At 36.8% G+C, this 13,669-nt stretch overlaps 1 protein-coding gene across 1 annotated transcript; it reads left to right on the top strand.

Annotated features, from left to right (window-relative positions):
* Positions 1-942: 942 nt before the first annotated feature.
* Positions 943-13,402, top strand: LOC132170907 (AAA-type ATPase family protein). Its single transcript, XM_059582061.2, has 7 exons — positions 943-1,149; positions 1,451-4,005; positions 6,123-6,342; positions 6,649-7,209; positions 10,200-10,785; positions 11,802-11,865; positions 13,093-13,402. The coding sequence occupies exons 2-7, from the start codon at positions 1,933-1,935 to the stop codon at positions 13,183-13,185; spliced, it is 3,597 nt and encodes a 1,198-aa protein (XP_059438044.2). The 5' UTR covers positions 943-1,149; positions 1,451-1,932; the 3' UTR covers positions 13,186-13,402.
* Positions 13,403-13,669: the final 267 nt, after the last annotated feature.

Raw genomic sequence — 13,669 nt, 5'->3', positions numbered from 1 at the left:
ATTAGTGGTTGACTTGTAAGCCATATATTCTTAATTATTTTATCAATTATAAACTGTCGGCTCAATTTACAAGGAAGTTGTAATAAAAATTGTAATATCTCAATCATTTTTTGAAAGGAAACTATACTAGCTCACATAAACGGATAGAGATCACCAACAATCTTGTTGTTCAAATTGCTAATAATTCAAGCAGTAAATATGATAAATCTTTTACTAGGCAGCTTGTCCACCTATTCGGACAAATAGGCTCCATAAAGGCTCTTTCACATTTGCTAACGGGACTACTAGCAATCAAAATAACAAATTAGTAAACACAATTTTCATTAAAATAACTTGAAAAACTTCCTAATACAATCCATAGTGAACTAAATAATAAATAAATAGATCATTTTCACCATAACATCACAAAAAAGGTAATACTATTAAATCTACAAGTCAATGCCTAATACCAAATGATTTAATCAAAAAAAATTTCGTTTTAAGATCTCACAATCTGTTAAACAAAAATCAAGTCAATCTTTAACAATCCATGATCCAATTAATCACACCCAAATTTTTTTGTTCTTCTTATTTTTTATTAATTGAAAATTTGTAAAGGAAAGTCTTTTCATGTTTGCTTAGGTTTACAAAAAAGTCTAATCCTATGCAAACAAGAAACCAGCAAATTCAACGGAAAAAACATGTTGGTCCCCACAAATTCAAAATCTTCAAATTTTTTGATTTTCTTTTCGTACAAAATAATACAAAATTATTCTAAAAATTTGAAAAAAAAATACAGAAAATAAATAGAAAAACAGAGTATATAGGCAAAAAGGCTAGAAGCCAAAAAATAATTTGCATGTTCAAACAAACGGACAAACCGCTTTACTTGTAATGTGTCCCCTCTGCCCAAAGGCCTTGTTCTGTATCTGTCTGTAACGGATCTCACCCCCCCATACCCTCCCCCCATCTCTCTCTCTCTCTCCCTTATATACACAGTTAGAATAGAATACTGTTGTTACTGACTTACTGAGCTGTCCCTCTCTATCTCTCTGGGACTATCGTTTTCTTTGAAAGGAGGGCTCGTGAAGTGCATGTGAAGCTTGGCGAGAGATCCACGGACTTGATGATCGAAACGGGTCTCACTATGCTTTGCCTTTTCTGATTCAGGTGATCGGAGTGTTTACCTTCTTGCTTTTTGCTTCTTCTTCTTCTTCTTCTTGGCTTTTCTGTTTGTTCCCTTTTGTGATGTTACATCAAGTTCTTTTGTTATCTCACTCCCTTATCTAATTCTCTCCCGTTTTGTCAAAATCCGTAATCTTTTACGGGTTTTGAACCAAAATGGTTGAGATTTTGATTGCTGCTGAGATTTGAAAGCATGGGTTTCTGTTAGTTTGTTCTGTTCTTAGTTTTACATGCTGACGGCTCAGAGTTTGGTTTTTGTGTTGTAATCTCATGCATTGGAGCTCAGGTGGTGTTTTGTGGTGGTTAATGCTGCTTCTTGGGGGGTGGCATTTGAGTTTGGTGCTTTCAAAGCTTGGTTCTTTTTGAGCTTGGTTTCTTGGGTTAAAGGTTTTGCGGTGCCTACTTTATGGTTTTTGTTGGTGGGTTTTCTGCCTTCGAGTGAGAAATGATTCGTTTTGAAAGCTTTGTTGTACTTGGGGGGTAGTTTTCTAGTTTGGGGAGTTATTGTTGGAAATGGGGTTACGGGATTTGGTAATAAGTGCTGGGTTATTGATGGAGGATCTCTAGATGCTTGAATTTCGGCATTGCTGTGGGCTTTGCTATGCCATCAGTGAGATATAGTTGGTGGGTGTTCAGGAACTTTGTGGAGCTTGTACTGCCATAATTGCAAAGATTGGCGACAGTTATACAATAAGAAATGCTATATACTTTGATTTGTTTCCTTAATTTTAAAGAGATCCTGCTATTGGATGCATTGATGTTCTGATCATGACCAGAGCTGTCCGTAATAGGATTCTTAAGGATGCAAATGGTGATATTAGTGATCATCTACGCAACCACATACATTTGACAAATTGTATTCACTTGAAGAATCATATGCACAAGCAGAGCCCCATATTAGCCGATAGGTCTATTATGAGGGACCTTGTCGTCCTTCAGAGATCAAGATCTCTCAGGGACCCATCTGCAAGTCCTCCCTCATGGCATTCTCCTTCCATTATTGATCTACTCCCGAAGAAGGGTGAAAATGATGCCATGATTCGCGAGGGGAGAAGGTCTATAGGTATTGAGCGTCGGAGGGAAGCTAGGAGGATGTCGGGAAGCTCACCACCCTTAGCTAATTTAGCCACATCAAAAGTTGCACCCGGCGAGGTTGGAGAGGTTAATGATGGGGTAGCGGCAATCAGTGAACATAGTTGCAAGAGTGGAGTTGGGAATGGTAGAAGAGTTAGGAGAGAGGAATCTAGTAGGAAGAGTAGTAGGATTGATACTTTGCATGGCAATGAGGAGTCTCCACTTTGTCAAGATGGTAATGATTGGGCTCATAATGTTGTTTCGGGAAATTCTGAATCTAAAGATAGATCGAGTAGAAAAAAGGGGAAGCATATTGGAGGTGTTCAACTTAAGACGCTCTCTGAGCAGTTGGATAATGTTCCAATGAATAGTGATGATGTAGCATCTTCTAACATCCGTCTTCGTGGAAGACATTCTCAATGGCAGAAAACTGTTGAGGAACCAGAAGCCAGCATTCATGGGTACTGCAGTGGGTTAAATAGAGTTAACAGGCGCAAGTTTCGAGGCACAAGAAGAGCTCGAGGTGCTACGGCTTCAAGGGATAGTGGAGCTCAGAATGAATTGTCTGTGGCATCTAATACATTAGCTCAAGGTTCACGCCCCAAGTATTCCATGGAAATGGGAGAAGAAGAGTATGCTGAACCGAATGTCACTAGGGCTCCAAAAAATGGGTGTGGGATTCCTTGGAATTGGTCAATAATTCATCACAGAGGTAAAACTATTCTTGACATGGCTGGAAGAAGTTTGTCTTGTGGTTTGTCAGACTCAAGGTTAAAGAAAGCGGGTTCAACTGCGAATGGGCGAGATATGTCTAACATGCCAATGGTATCCGACTACTCAAGCTCATCTACAAGATCTAATGCAGAGGCAGTGCCTCTGCTAGTTGAGGCATCTGGATCTCAGGAAAGCACTGAAAATGCTGGTTGGGTCCGCGATTATTCTGGTGAACTTGGTATTTTTGCTGATAATTTATACAAGCATGATGTTGATTCTGACCTTGCTTCTGAAGCTAGATCTGGTGATCAACACAAGTTGAGAGGCTACCGCAATAGCAGACACAAGAGCCTGACACAAAAGTACATGCCGAGAACCTTCAGGGATCTGGTGGGACAAAATTTAGTAGCACAAGCTCTTCTAAATGCTGTCATGAAAAGGAAGGTTGGTTTGCTATATGTGTTTTATGGACCTCATGGCACAGGTAAAACTTCCTGTGCCCGTATGTTCGCTAGAGCTTTAAATTGCCAGTCTTTGGAACATCCTAAACCTTGTGGCTTTTGCAATTCTTGCATTGCACATGATATGGGTAAGAACAGAAACATAAGGGAAGTTGGTCCAGTCAGTAATTTTGACTTTGAGAGCATTATGGATTTACTTGACAATATGATTGTCTCCCAGCAGCCATCACAGTTTAGAGTGTTTATCTTTGATGACTGTGATACTTTGTCCCCTGATTGCTGGAGTGCCATATCAAAGGTCATTGATCGAGCTCCCAGACGTGTGGTTTTTGTCCTTGTCAGTTCAAGTCTTGATGTTTTGCCTCATATAATCATATCCAGGTGCCAGAAGTTCTTTTTTCCAAAGCTGAAGGACGCTGATATTATTTATACTTTGCAATGGATTGCAAGCAAAGAAGATTTAGAAATTGATAAGGATGCACTAAAACTTATCGCATCAAGATCAGATGGATCATTGAGGGATGCTGAGATGACTCTTGAGCAACTGAGTTTACTTGGGCAGAGAATCTCTGTCCCTCTGGTTCAGGAACTGGTAAGTACTTATTCACTTTCACTTATCAGAATTAGGGCATTATACTTTTCATATACTCTTATATTTGTTAATGCGTATCCTCTTGAAACATTGCAACCAAAAAATTCTTGGTACAAATGTTGGGTGTTATTGATATCAATGAGTACAATGATGTGAATGAAATTGTTGTACATAATAGGTATTTCTCACCACAAAATGGTAGTAAAAGTAATTTGGGTGCAAATATGGTGCATTTTAGTCTTAAGATTTATTGATTAGGCATTATAATTATATTAACCATGATTGGGTTTTATGTTTTATACTAATATGATTTTCACGTATTATATGTCAATTGCATATCTTTTTAACCTTGTATATCATGTTTAATGCATTTCTAATTATTTAAACATGAGAAGAGTAATGATAAGAACAAATTTTTATTTTTATTTATTTATTTAATTTTTATTTATTATTTTTTAACTTGGCCCAAGTGGTTAAGGCCTTAGAATTCTAAGATTTGAACCCTCCTAGGTGCAAACAGTTCTTTAGGTCCACACCCGTGGCGAAGCCGAGTCTCATTTGATGTGTGTGTGTGTTGGGGGGGAAGGGTGTCTTGCTTGGGTCCGGGGTTTGCCTTTTACATATGGGTACAAAGTGGCCTTGCCTTGGGAGGGTTCCCCATCATTAAAAAAAAAAAACTGTATGTTGGTTGTTAGGTTAGAGTTTTATTGTACTTGTACTCATCACATACAAAAAAAGGGATTTTTCTTTATGGTTGTTCAATGTTTCTGTTGTGCGTCATGCTTATGTATATCATGTATTTCTGGTCAATATTTATGCTAATTTCAACATGGATAAACACCTTTCCTAATTGCTTGCTATGCATGTCATGTGCAAGTGTGACTTCATCGTCTTTCCCTCTAATGTCCCCTAATTCATTATTTTTTGTTTGCTAAACCTTCTTGTGTTGCATATCATCTTTGTCCATCCAAAGTTCTTCACTGCATTTGTTGTCTTCACTGACAAATTCCATGTTGGGCCGACTTCAACTTACCCTAGGAATAGAACTTCAGAGTATGCTGATAATAGCTGTCAGTATGATTATGTACTTTATTCCTCTTGTAAATCTTAATTTAAAGCTAGTGCCAAAATGATGGTACATATCTAGGCTTTTTTCTTTAATACCATTTACCACTGGACGATTGCCTATGATTACTTTCATATTTCTAGCTCTCATGACTTTCTTGCTCTCTCTTTTTTGTTTTTTTTTGTTAGGTGTTTCTCTTGTGTACTTCCTACGTACTTGGGTTGTGCCCTTGCACTTTTTAGTGAAATTCGATTACATATAAAAAAAATTCTAAAATGATTCAATCTGGTTTACTTGGTTGCGGTGGCTGTTGTTAGCACTAGCTTTAAATTAAATTATGCTTAGATGACTACCTTTTTTTTTTTTTCCTATTCGTGATTGCGAGATTTTCGGTACTTCTTAGGCTGTAGCATAACTATTCTTCATTTTGTATGCATTTCTTATAACACTGTCTGTAGAGCAGGTTGTAGAATATATTATTCTCCATTTTGTTTGCATTTCATATAATATTGGTAGCAGAGCTAGTTCACATGCTCCTTGTATTGTTACTTCTGCTGCTATGATTAGCCTCGCTTGGATAATTGTGACTGAAAACCATGTTAGTCACACAACTGTAGCAACTCCCACAATATATGTATTGGTATATTATATATTCCCATTCCCTGTCTGCTCTTTCTGTCAAATTGACTGCAATCCCTTCTAGGTATTTTCTTTCCAATACTTGTTATAAGTTTCAGATGTCATTGATATAATTATTATTAGTATTATTTTTTTATATATAAGTAATGCAATCTCATTAAAATAGCGCAGAGGGCGCAATCCTAGCACACAAGAAGTATACAAGAGAAATCCCTTGTTAAAGGAGTAAAACAGTAAAAACACAAAATGCAAAAATTTTAAAGAATTAGAACAAGGCAGACTAATATGAGCTGTTATCCATGTCATTGATAATTATTATATATATAGCATACAGGAAATACTTTTCCACCTGCATAACAAGTGAAAGTTATTAAATCTTCTTTTTTTTTTTTTTTTTTTTTTTTTTTTTCAGGTTGGGCTTATCTCAGATGAGAAATTGGTAGATCTTCTTGATTTAGCACTCTCTGCAGACACAGTTAATACAGTGAAGAATTTGAGAGTAATAATGGAAACTGGTGTAGAGCCATTAGCTTTGATGTCACAGCTTGCTACAGTAATTACCGATATACTTGCTGGTAGTTATGACTTCAAAAAAGAAAGGCTTAGAAGGAAGTTCTTCCGACGACAACCATGTGAGTAAAAACTGTACTAATTACAAAAATCTACTGATTCATCTATTTATTTACAAGTTGTGGTGACGATGATCATGTTAGCCTCTGCAGATCTATATATCTGAATATCTGTAATAGTGTGGCTCATTTATAAACTCATTGTTATTATCTTCACCTCATTTTTTACAAAAGTCGTATCGATGCCATTTTTCTGTTTTGCAAGCTCTTCCAGCCTTCCTCTTTTAATGATTGATTGAGCTTTGCTCATGCCAACTTTTCCTCTGGTTTTTCTGACTCCAGCTCAATCTGTGTTCTTCTTGATTGCAGTATCCAAAGAAGATATGGAAAAACTGCGTCAAGCTCTGAAAACTTTATCTGAGGCTGAAAAACAACTGAGGATGTCAAATGACAAACTAACATGGCTAACTGCTGCATTGCTTCAACTTGCTCCAGATCAGCAGTACATGTTACCCACTTCTTCAGACAATAGTTTTAATCACAGTCCCCTGGCCCTAAATAATGCGGGTGGAAGGGATTCAGCCAGAAGAGTAGGTGAGCATTCTGGGATGGCCAATAAAGAGAGAACCTTGTCAGCAAACGCCAGAAAAGAAAATTTCCACGCGGGAAGTTCTGCTGATTTCTCTGGAAATGGCACACATAAGGGTATTAGTTTAGAGAAAAAAAGACATGTTGGGACTTGTATGGTTCATCAACAGACATCTGCGTACGCTGCTGATATGACTAAGGTTAGTGGCCGGCAGACGTCTGGTAAAAGCCGTAGAGGAATTGAAGATATCTGGTGGGAGGTGCTTGAGAAAATTCAAATTAATGGCGTAAAGGAGTTTTTGTATCAAGAAGGGAAGCTGATCTCTGTCAGCCTTGGAGCAGGTACCCCCCAGTATGCATTCAAAATCATTCACAAGTGCCATTATAAATGCCCCAGTATCTCACAGTTAGATAGTCTTTTCAAAATTGCCATGTTTTTCTTTTAATTTCATATGTGAAAAATCTTGCATGGAAACTTTGGGATTAATTTGTTTGTGGAGACATAAAATATGGTGCTAAATTGGAAACTCAAAAGCGGAATCAACTTGGGGTTCAACAGCTCTCAAATTAATTGAAATTCCATCACTTCTCATAGTGTACAAGATAATTGGTTTCTTTCTGCTGCCAAAACTCCCATCCAATCTTCTTACCAACATTCTTACATCCATTTTCAACTTTTCAAAAACAGACTATCTTTGAAATATTTATGACCAAAAGGTTTCTTTTGCTTTATGCTTTGAGTAGCGTATCCCTCACCTAACAAAAAAATTATAGACAATGGTTCAATTTTCTTTTCCCATTTTTTTCATGTAAGTTAAAAAAAACGAAGTAAAGACATGTAACTCCCAATCATGAGTCGCTCTAATAAAGCTTATGTTTCATTGATGAGAGCTACTAGAAAACTCCAAATAATTTGATCCCCACACCACAGGTCATGCCAAAATTTAATCTTGGAGCCATTTTCTACCTCAAATTTGGTATGCATAGAAAACACCCACAACCCCTCCACATTCTTCCATAACCTCACCGCATACAACCTATAAACCCCATTAGAACGCCGCCCACCCCATGAGCTGCTAAATTTTCAATCCACCACAACTCTCCTCAAAAGCCTCTCTTGTGCATATAGTGCCAAAGCCATTTTCCCAAAAGAGGACGATTGAACAACAACAAATTCTGGACCCCAACCCTCCCTTATAAATTGAAGGACAAACCTTGGACCATCTTATCTAGTGAAATTTGAATTCTTCACCCAGCCCACCCCAATAGAAGTCTCGTTGCAATTTCTCTATGTGGTTTGCATCACCAACATGAAGAGGGAAGAGAGACATGAATATATAGGCAAATTGGAAAGGGTGCTCTTGATTAAGGTAATCCACCACCCTCAGACAAGTACATCATCTTCCAACCAGCCAAATGACGCTTTATCTTCCAAATAGATTTTGCCTTAAAAGAGTCTCTCAATAGAAGTTTATGATATTTCAAAGGCAAAGAAGAAACCTTGCGGCCCGGAATACTGGCCAAACCATCCACATTATTGACAATACCCACCGAAACCAATTCCGACTTAGCCAAGTTAATTTTTAACCCGGATACATCTTCAAAGCATAAAAATAAGGCACGCAGATAATGTAGGTGGTCAGGATTAACCCCACAAAAAATCAAGGTGTCATATGCAAGCAGAAGGTGAGAAAAGTTAACCACACCATAGTTCCTAAACCCCATAGAATAGCCTGAAAGAAAGCCCCCATTAATAGTGTAGATATCATTTTACTTAAGGCCTTCACAATGATAACAAACAAGGGTGGCAAATGATCTCCTTGTCTCAAATTGCAGGAACTACTAAAGAATCCAAACGGATTGCCATTCACCAAAACATAAAATCGCACCAAAGAAATACAATGTGCCATCCTAGAGCATCATCTCCCTCTGAATCCACATCTCTTTAACAAGTATAATAAGAACTCTCAGTTGACATGATCATGCATTCTCAATATCCAATTTGCAAAGCACAATTCTCAGTATCCAATTTGCAAAGCACAATTCTCAGTATCCAATTTGCAAAGCACACCTGGCTTACCAGATCTGATCTTACATCCAGACATTCATTTGCTATAAGCACGGAGTCAAGGATTTGCCTACCTCTAACAAAAGCATTATGGGGCTTCAAGATAATCTTCTTTACAACCCTTCTCAACTTATTGGTTGGAATTTTAGCAATAATCTTGTAAACTTCACTCACAAGACTAATAGGTTGAAAGTCCTTAACATCTATAGTCCCGGATTTCTTCATAATGAGAGCAACGAAAGTGACATTAAGGCTTTTTTTAGAACTTACTTCTAACATGAAATTCATGAAACACCTCCAAAATATCTGCCTTGATCACATCTCAACAACTTGGAAGAACGCCATAGTAAAACCATCAGGGCCTAGCGCTTTTTCACTGTTCATATCTATCACCACCTCAAAAATGTTTCTCCTGAAACGGTCTCTCTAACCAAGAGGTATCCTCTTTATCAATGGAACCAAAAGCAAGACCATCCAGTTTGGGCTGCCAACTAAACTATTAAGAAAACAAACTATCATAGAAATGCACAATGTGTTCCTTGATTTCAGTTTGATTAGAAGAAACCGGGCCATTTACTAATCGTGACTCAATGGAGTTGTTTCTCCTATTTGACTTGGCCATCCGATGGAAAACATTTGTGCATTTGTCACCCTCTTTTAACCATAGAGCTCGTCCAGATAATAGCATTATCCTTTATCCTAGTTATGCATGACATAGAGTCTAGATTTAGTCCTTTTGAAGCTTAGTATTTTTGTTTTGCATTTAGATGCTATTATTGCTTTCCAAGTTTGTTTATATGACTTCCAGTCTTGTAATATGCCATTCGTGGAACTTTTTGTTGACAAATAACTATAAGATATTGTCTGCTACATCAATGACTGTACTCAAACTAATTATCAAAGATAGAGCTTATTTGGGATTGGTTATAAGTTTGATTATAACATTTGGATCCTATGGGTCACAAATCAAGTGCATTGCTATCTAGAGTGCTTTTAATTCAGCATTTTCCCATATATATTCAATTAGATACATCTCATTTTACGAGTTGCTCCTTTGTGGATAAATGGGCTAGAACTTTTGTTCCCTTCTTTCTTTCTTTCTTCTACTCTTTTTTTTTTTTTTTTTGTTAGTGAATTTGGTATATTTCATATTTTCACTATATATATTTACATACTTCTCATTTAAGAGTTGTTAATGCCTATCTACATTTACCTCTTGCTCACTGTCTAATTATCTGTCGAATTAAATGGCATTTTCTTGCAGCCCCTACTGTGCAGTTGGTGTTCAGTTCACACCAGACAAAATTGACTGCAGAGAAGCTTGGGGGGCATATCTTAGAAGCATTTGAGACCGCTCTTGGGTCCCCAGTGACGATTGAAATAAGATGTGAATCAAAGAAAGATTCAGGATCAGGTGTACATGTGCCTCTTGTCTTACCACCTTCAAAAGACGGTTCATCTCAAATTAGAGATACAAATGGGGCCAGCACCCAAGCTCAGATCTTGCAGTCTGACAATCTTGGAATGGGAAGGAGTGAAATTGTAGAAGTAGCAGCTTCTTCCAGGGAACCCAAGGGTAATGAGCATGTTGATAATCATGCAGTGTCTGATAAAAGTGGCTTGGGAGGTTCCCAGGTGGGAGAAGGAACAGTTTCTTCTTCTAAGCAATCAACCATGGCTTCACTCCCAGAAAGAAGAAAGCTTGGGGAACAAAGTCAGAGCCAGAGCCTTGTCAGAAGCAAGGTGTCCCTTGCACATGTAATTCAGCAGGCAGAAGGATGTACACAGCGAAGTGGATGGTCAAAACGCAAAGCAGTTTCTATTGCTGAAAAGCTCGAACAAGAGAATTTGTATGTAAATCAATTCCATTACATTTTCTCAAGAATAATTTCTTTTCCAATTTCACTTGACTATAAAATTGAATTGCATTAGATAGTATACAAGAATCAACCACTATATCTAACTACTAAAATTAAACTGCAAAATTTTAATATCCTTAAATGACTGGACCAGAGCACCTCCTCTCCTCCTAAGAATGAGATGGAGCATGAGGTCATGGGTTAAAACGTGTAACTTACCAATTAAAAAAAAGGTTAAGAGTGTTAGGTATAGGTGTAATAGACATGGATTTGGGTTACATGAAATTTCTTGTCAAGTCTCAGTCCCATCTTCTCAATTCAGTAATTGTATTATCATATGGCTAGATGGGTTCACATAATCTGGTCAAACTATGGAATTTGGCAATTAGAAACAAAGGACAGTCTAAGGTTAAAAAAATCACAATATTTTTTGGAGAAGGTTCAGAAGTTAAGAAATACTCAGAAAATGATATAAAAATATAGAATAAAAGAAGCAGGAGAAGTAATTTTGAATTTTGGGTAGATAATCAGAAAAGGGTTTGCATGAAAGGGATGTCAACTTAACCTTGTTGAAGTAATTTGAAAATGCATCCTGGTAAAAATATATTTTTGCTAATATTTTAAATAAAATGAACTGATTACTGTTTATCTTGCAATTGCACATTTTCTGGAAGGTAAGAAAAGAAGGAAAATGTAGATATACTATTTTCATGAATAAAATTCCAGAAATATGATTTCGAACAAATTTAAATTCGTCTTAATAATGTGACTGCTTAATTTCCCGGAAACTGTCCTCCCAAAGGAGAGACAACAGAAGAGCCTTTCTTCTATTTTCATGAACAAAATGGTGGGATAATTTTCCTAGAACCATTACCTAGATCAATTTTTCCCCAGACAATTACAACTGTTTGGATTAGAAGAAGTTGGCCATGAGAATATTTTGCATGCTTTCAAACACGGTCATGCCTCAGTTTGAATTTGCTCTAAACAAATTCTTGAATTAACAGGAGATTGGAACCAAGATCGAGAAGCTTACTTTGCTGGAAAGCAACTAGAGTAACTCGTCGGAAGGTAATGCATGATTGAATTCATGACAATCTTATGATAGGCTTTTTTAAGTTACAAATATGTATTTTTTAAGACAAAGAAATTGTTATCTTTTAAGAATATTGATGTCTCCTTTCATCCCACTTTACCATGTTGATTTTTCTAGAAATGAGTTAAGTCCAGTATTAGAAGAGGCACAGTGTTAATTGTAATTGAGTAAAGGTAATATAATGTAATGTTTGTCCTTGTGATGCTAACGAGAAGCATGCTAAGGATCACTCTGATACAAGTCAGTGGTTTGTTTTCAATTCTGTTGTACATTGTTAAGGGCTAATTGATGCAGGATGGGGCTATAGAAGAGCTTCATTACAATCTATTACATAATTAGCCATGTAATCCAGTACATAATACTCATATTACGTGAAATTTTATGCTTGCATAGAGCATATATGGTGTTAAATGTTTCAATCAGTAGTAATGGAGTAGCAAAAATAGGGTAGATTAAGCAAGCAAGGCACTGGTGGTAGATTGATCAATGGGAAATTGGGAATATAATGCATGATGGATATGCACTAGTCCATAGGTATAGGTAGTCATGTTCAGCTGTAGTTATACTTTTCAATCAGGCAGGCTAGGTCAATTGTAAAAAAGCCAACACGTAATATTTTGCTATTTTGTAAACTATTCCCCTTATCCGACTGACAGACTCATACAAATGAGCTTGAGTGGGGTCAAAGTGTCTTGATCAGAGTCTCATCTGCCCATCGTAATACTTCAACCAACGCCAGTTGCCTTCTTCTCTGAATCATTTTGGCTATGCTTGTCACCTGCTGTTGTTTTCATTATAACCAAAGTATATTAAACTTTTTAGGTGTTATATCCTTTCAAGAGTAGTGCTTAATGTTTTTTCCAAGGCAACATTAGGATTTTTCTTTGCTTCAAGTACATAATGAAAAATAGAACTGATATTAACGTAAAATTATGGGCATATAATAGTTTTTTCTTCTATAATTGGTTGGGCCTAGTTCCATTCATTGCCAAGACTGTCTGAATAAAACTTCCAATTGTTGTCTTCACAAAATTTCCTGAGGTTTAGATTTTGAGTTGGTAAGTTGGGTAAATTATGCACTAAGATCAGTAGTTCTTGTTCCGTCATTTTTCATTTCTATTTGCAGTATGATTAATGGGTACTAATGAGTATGTTATTGTGATCCATTTGAGGATGTTGCTTATGAGTTTGGCCATGTGCAGCTTTCACGTTTGAAAATTAGGACACGGAAACCACATTCGTTGCTGAAGCTTGTCTCCTGTGGAAAGTGTCTCTCAGCTAAATCTCCAAGGTAATACAAGAAAAGAATGGCTTAGAAGAGTGATTGTACGACCTCATTTGCATTACTTGTATTTAGCATTTTTCCTTCAGTTTACTAGGTTAATTTAATCTTCAAATGATTTTTCATTGAATAAAAGTATGATTTAGATCTGATGCGAAAATGTAGGAAACAAATTAGATTGTGCAGCCTCTATTAATGATATAATTTTTTTATGAGCTACAATTTATATTGTTGGGCCTTCCTCTATTCAATCAATTGCAGCCTCCTCTGAGTTTTGGCGGTTTTGGTTCCTATTAATTTTAGAAACTTTTGCCTATCAATAATTATCCTGCGCAAGGCATTGGCATAAGAAATGCGTTACAAAATGCACCTATGCAACTGTTTGCACTTGGAACTTTTCCAACTTGTCTACCTTTTCTTACTGGTAAAATGGGTAGATAGATATATGCATTATGTAATCTGTATTATGGAACTGTGAGACGAGAAGTGGTAGAATG

The sequence above is a fragment of the Corylus avellana genome, chromosome 1, assembly GCF_965113065.1.
Source record: "Corylus avellana chromosome 1, dhCorAvel1.hap1.2, whole genome shotgun sequence".
NCBI classification, from domain to species: domain Eukaryota; kingdom Viridiplantae; phylum Streptophyta; class Magnoliopsida; order Fagales; family Betulaceae; genus Corylus; species Corylus avellana.
The sequence above is the reverse complement of the archived record's forward strand: the minus strand, read 5'-3'. Positions and strand labels throughout refer to the sequence as shown.

Excerpts from the sequence above, each read along its gene's own strand:
- LOC132170907 (XM_059582061.2), top strand. The coding sequence starts at position 1,933 with ATGACCAGAGCTGTCCGTAATAGGATTCTTAAGGATGCAAATGGTGAT. Across the intron at positions 6,343-6,648 it reads GTTCTTCCGACGACAACCAT|TATCCAAAGAAGATATGGAA; the intron begins GTGAGTAAAAAC and ends TCTTGATTGCAG. Across the intron at positions 7,210-10,199 it reads CTCTGTCAGCCTTGGAGCAG|CCCCTACTGTGCAGTTGGTG; the intron begins GTACCCCCCAGT and ends ATTTTCTTGCAG.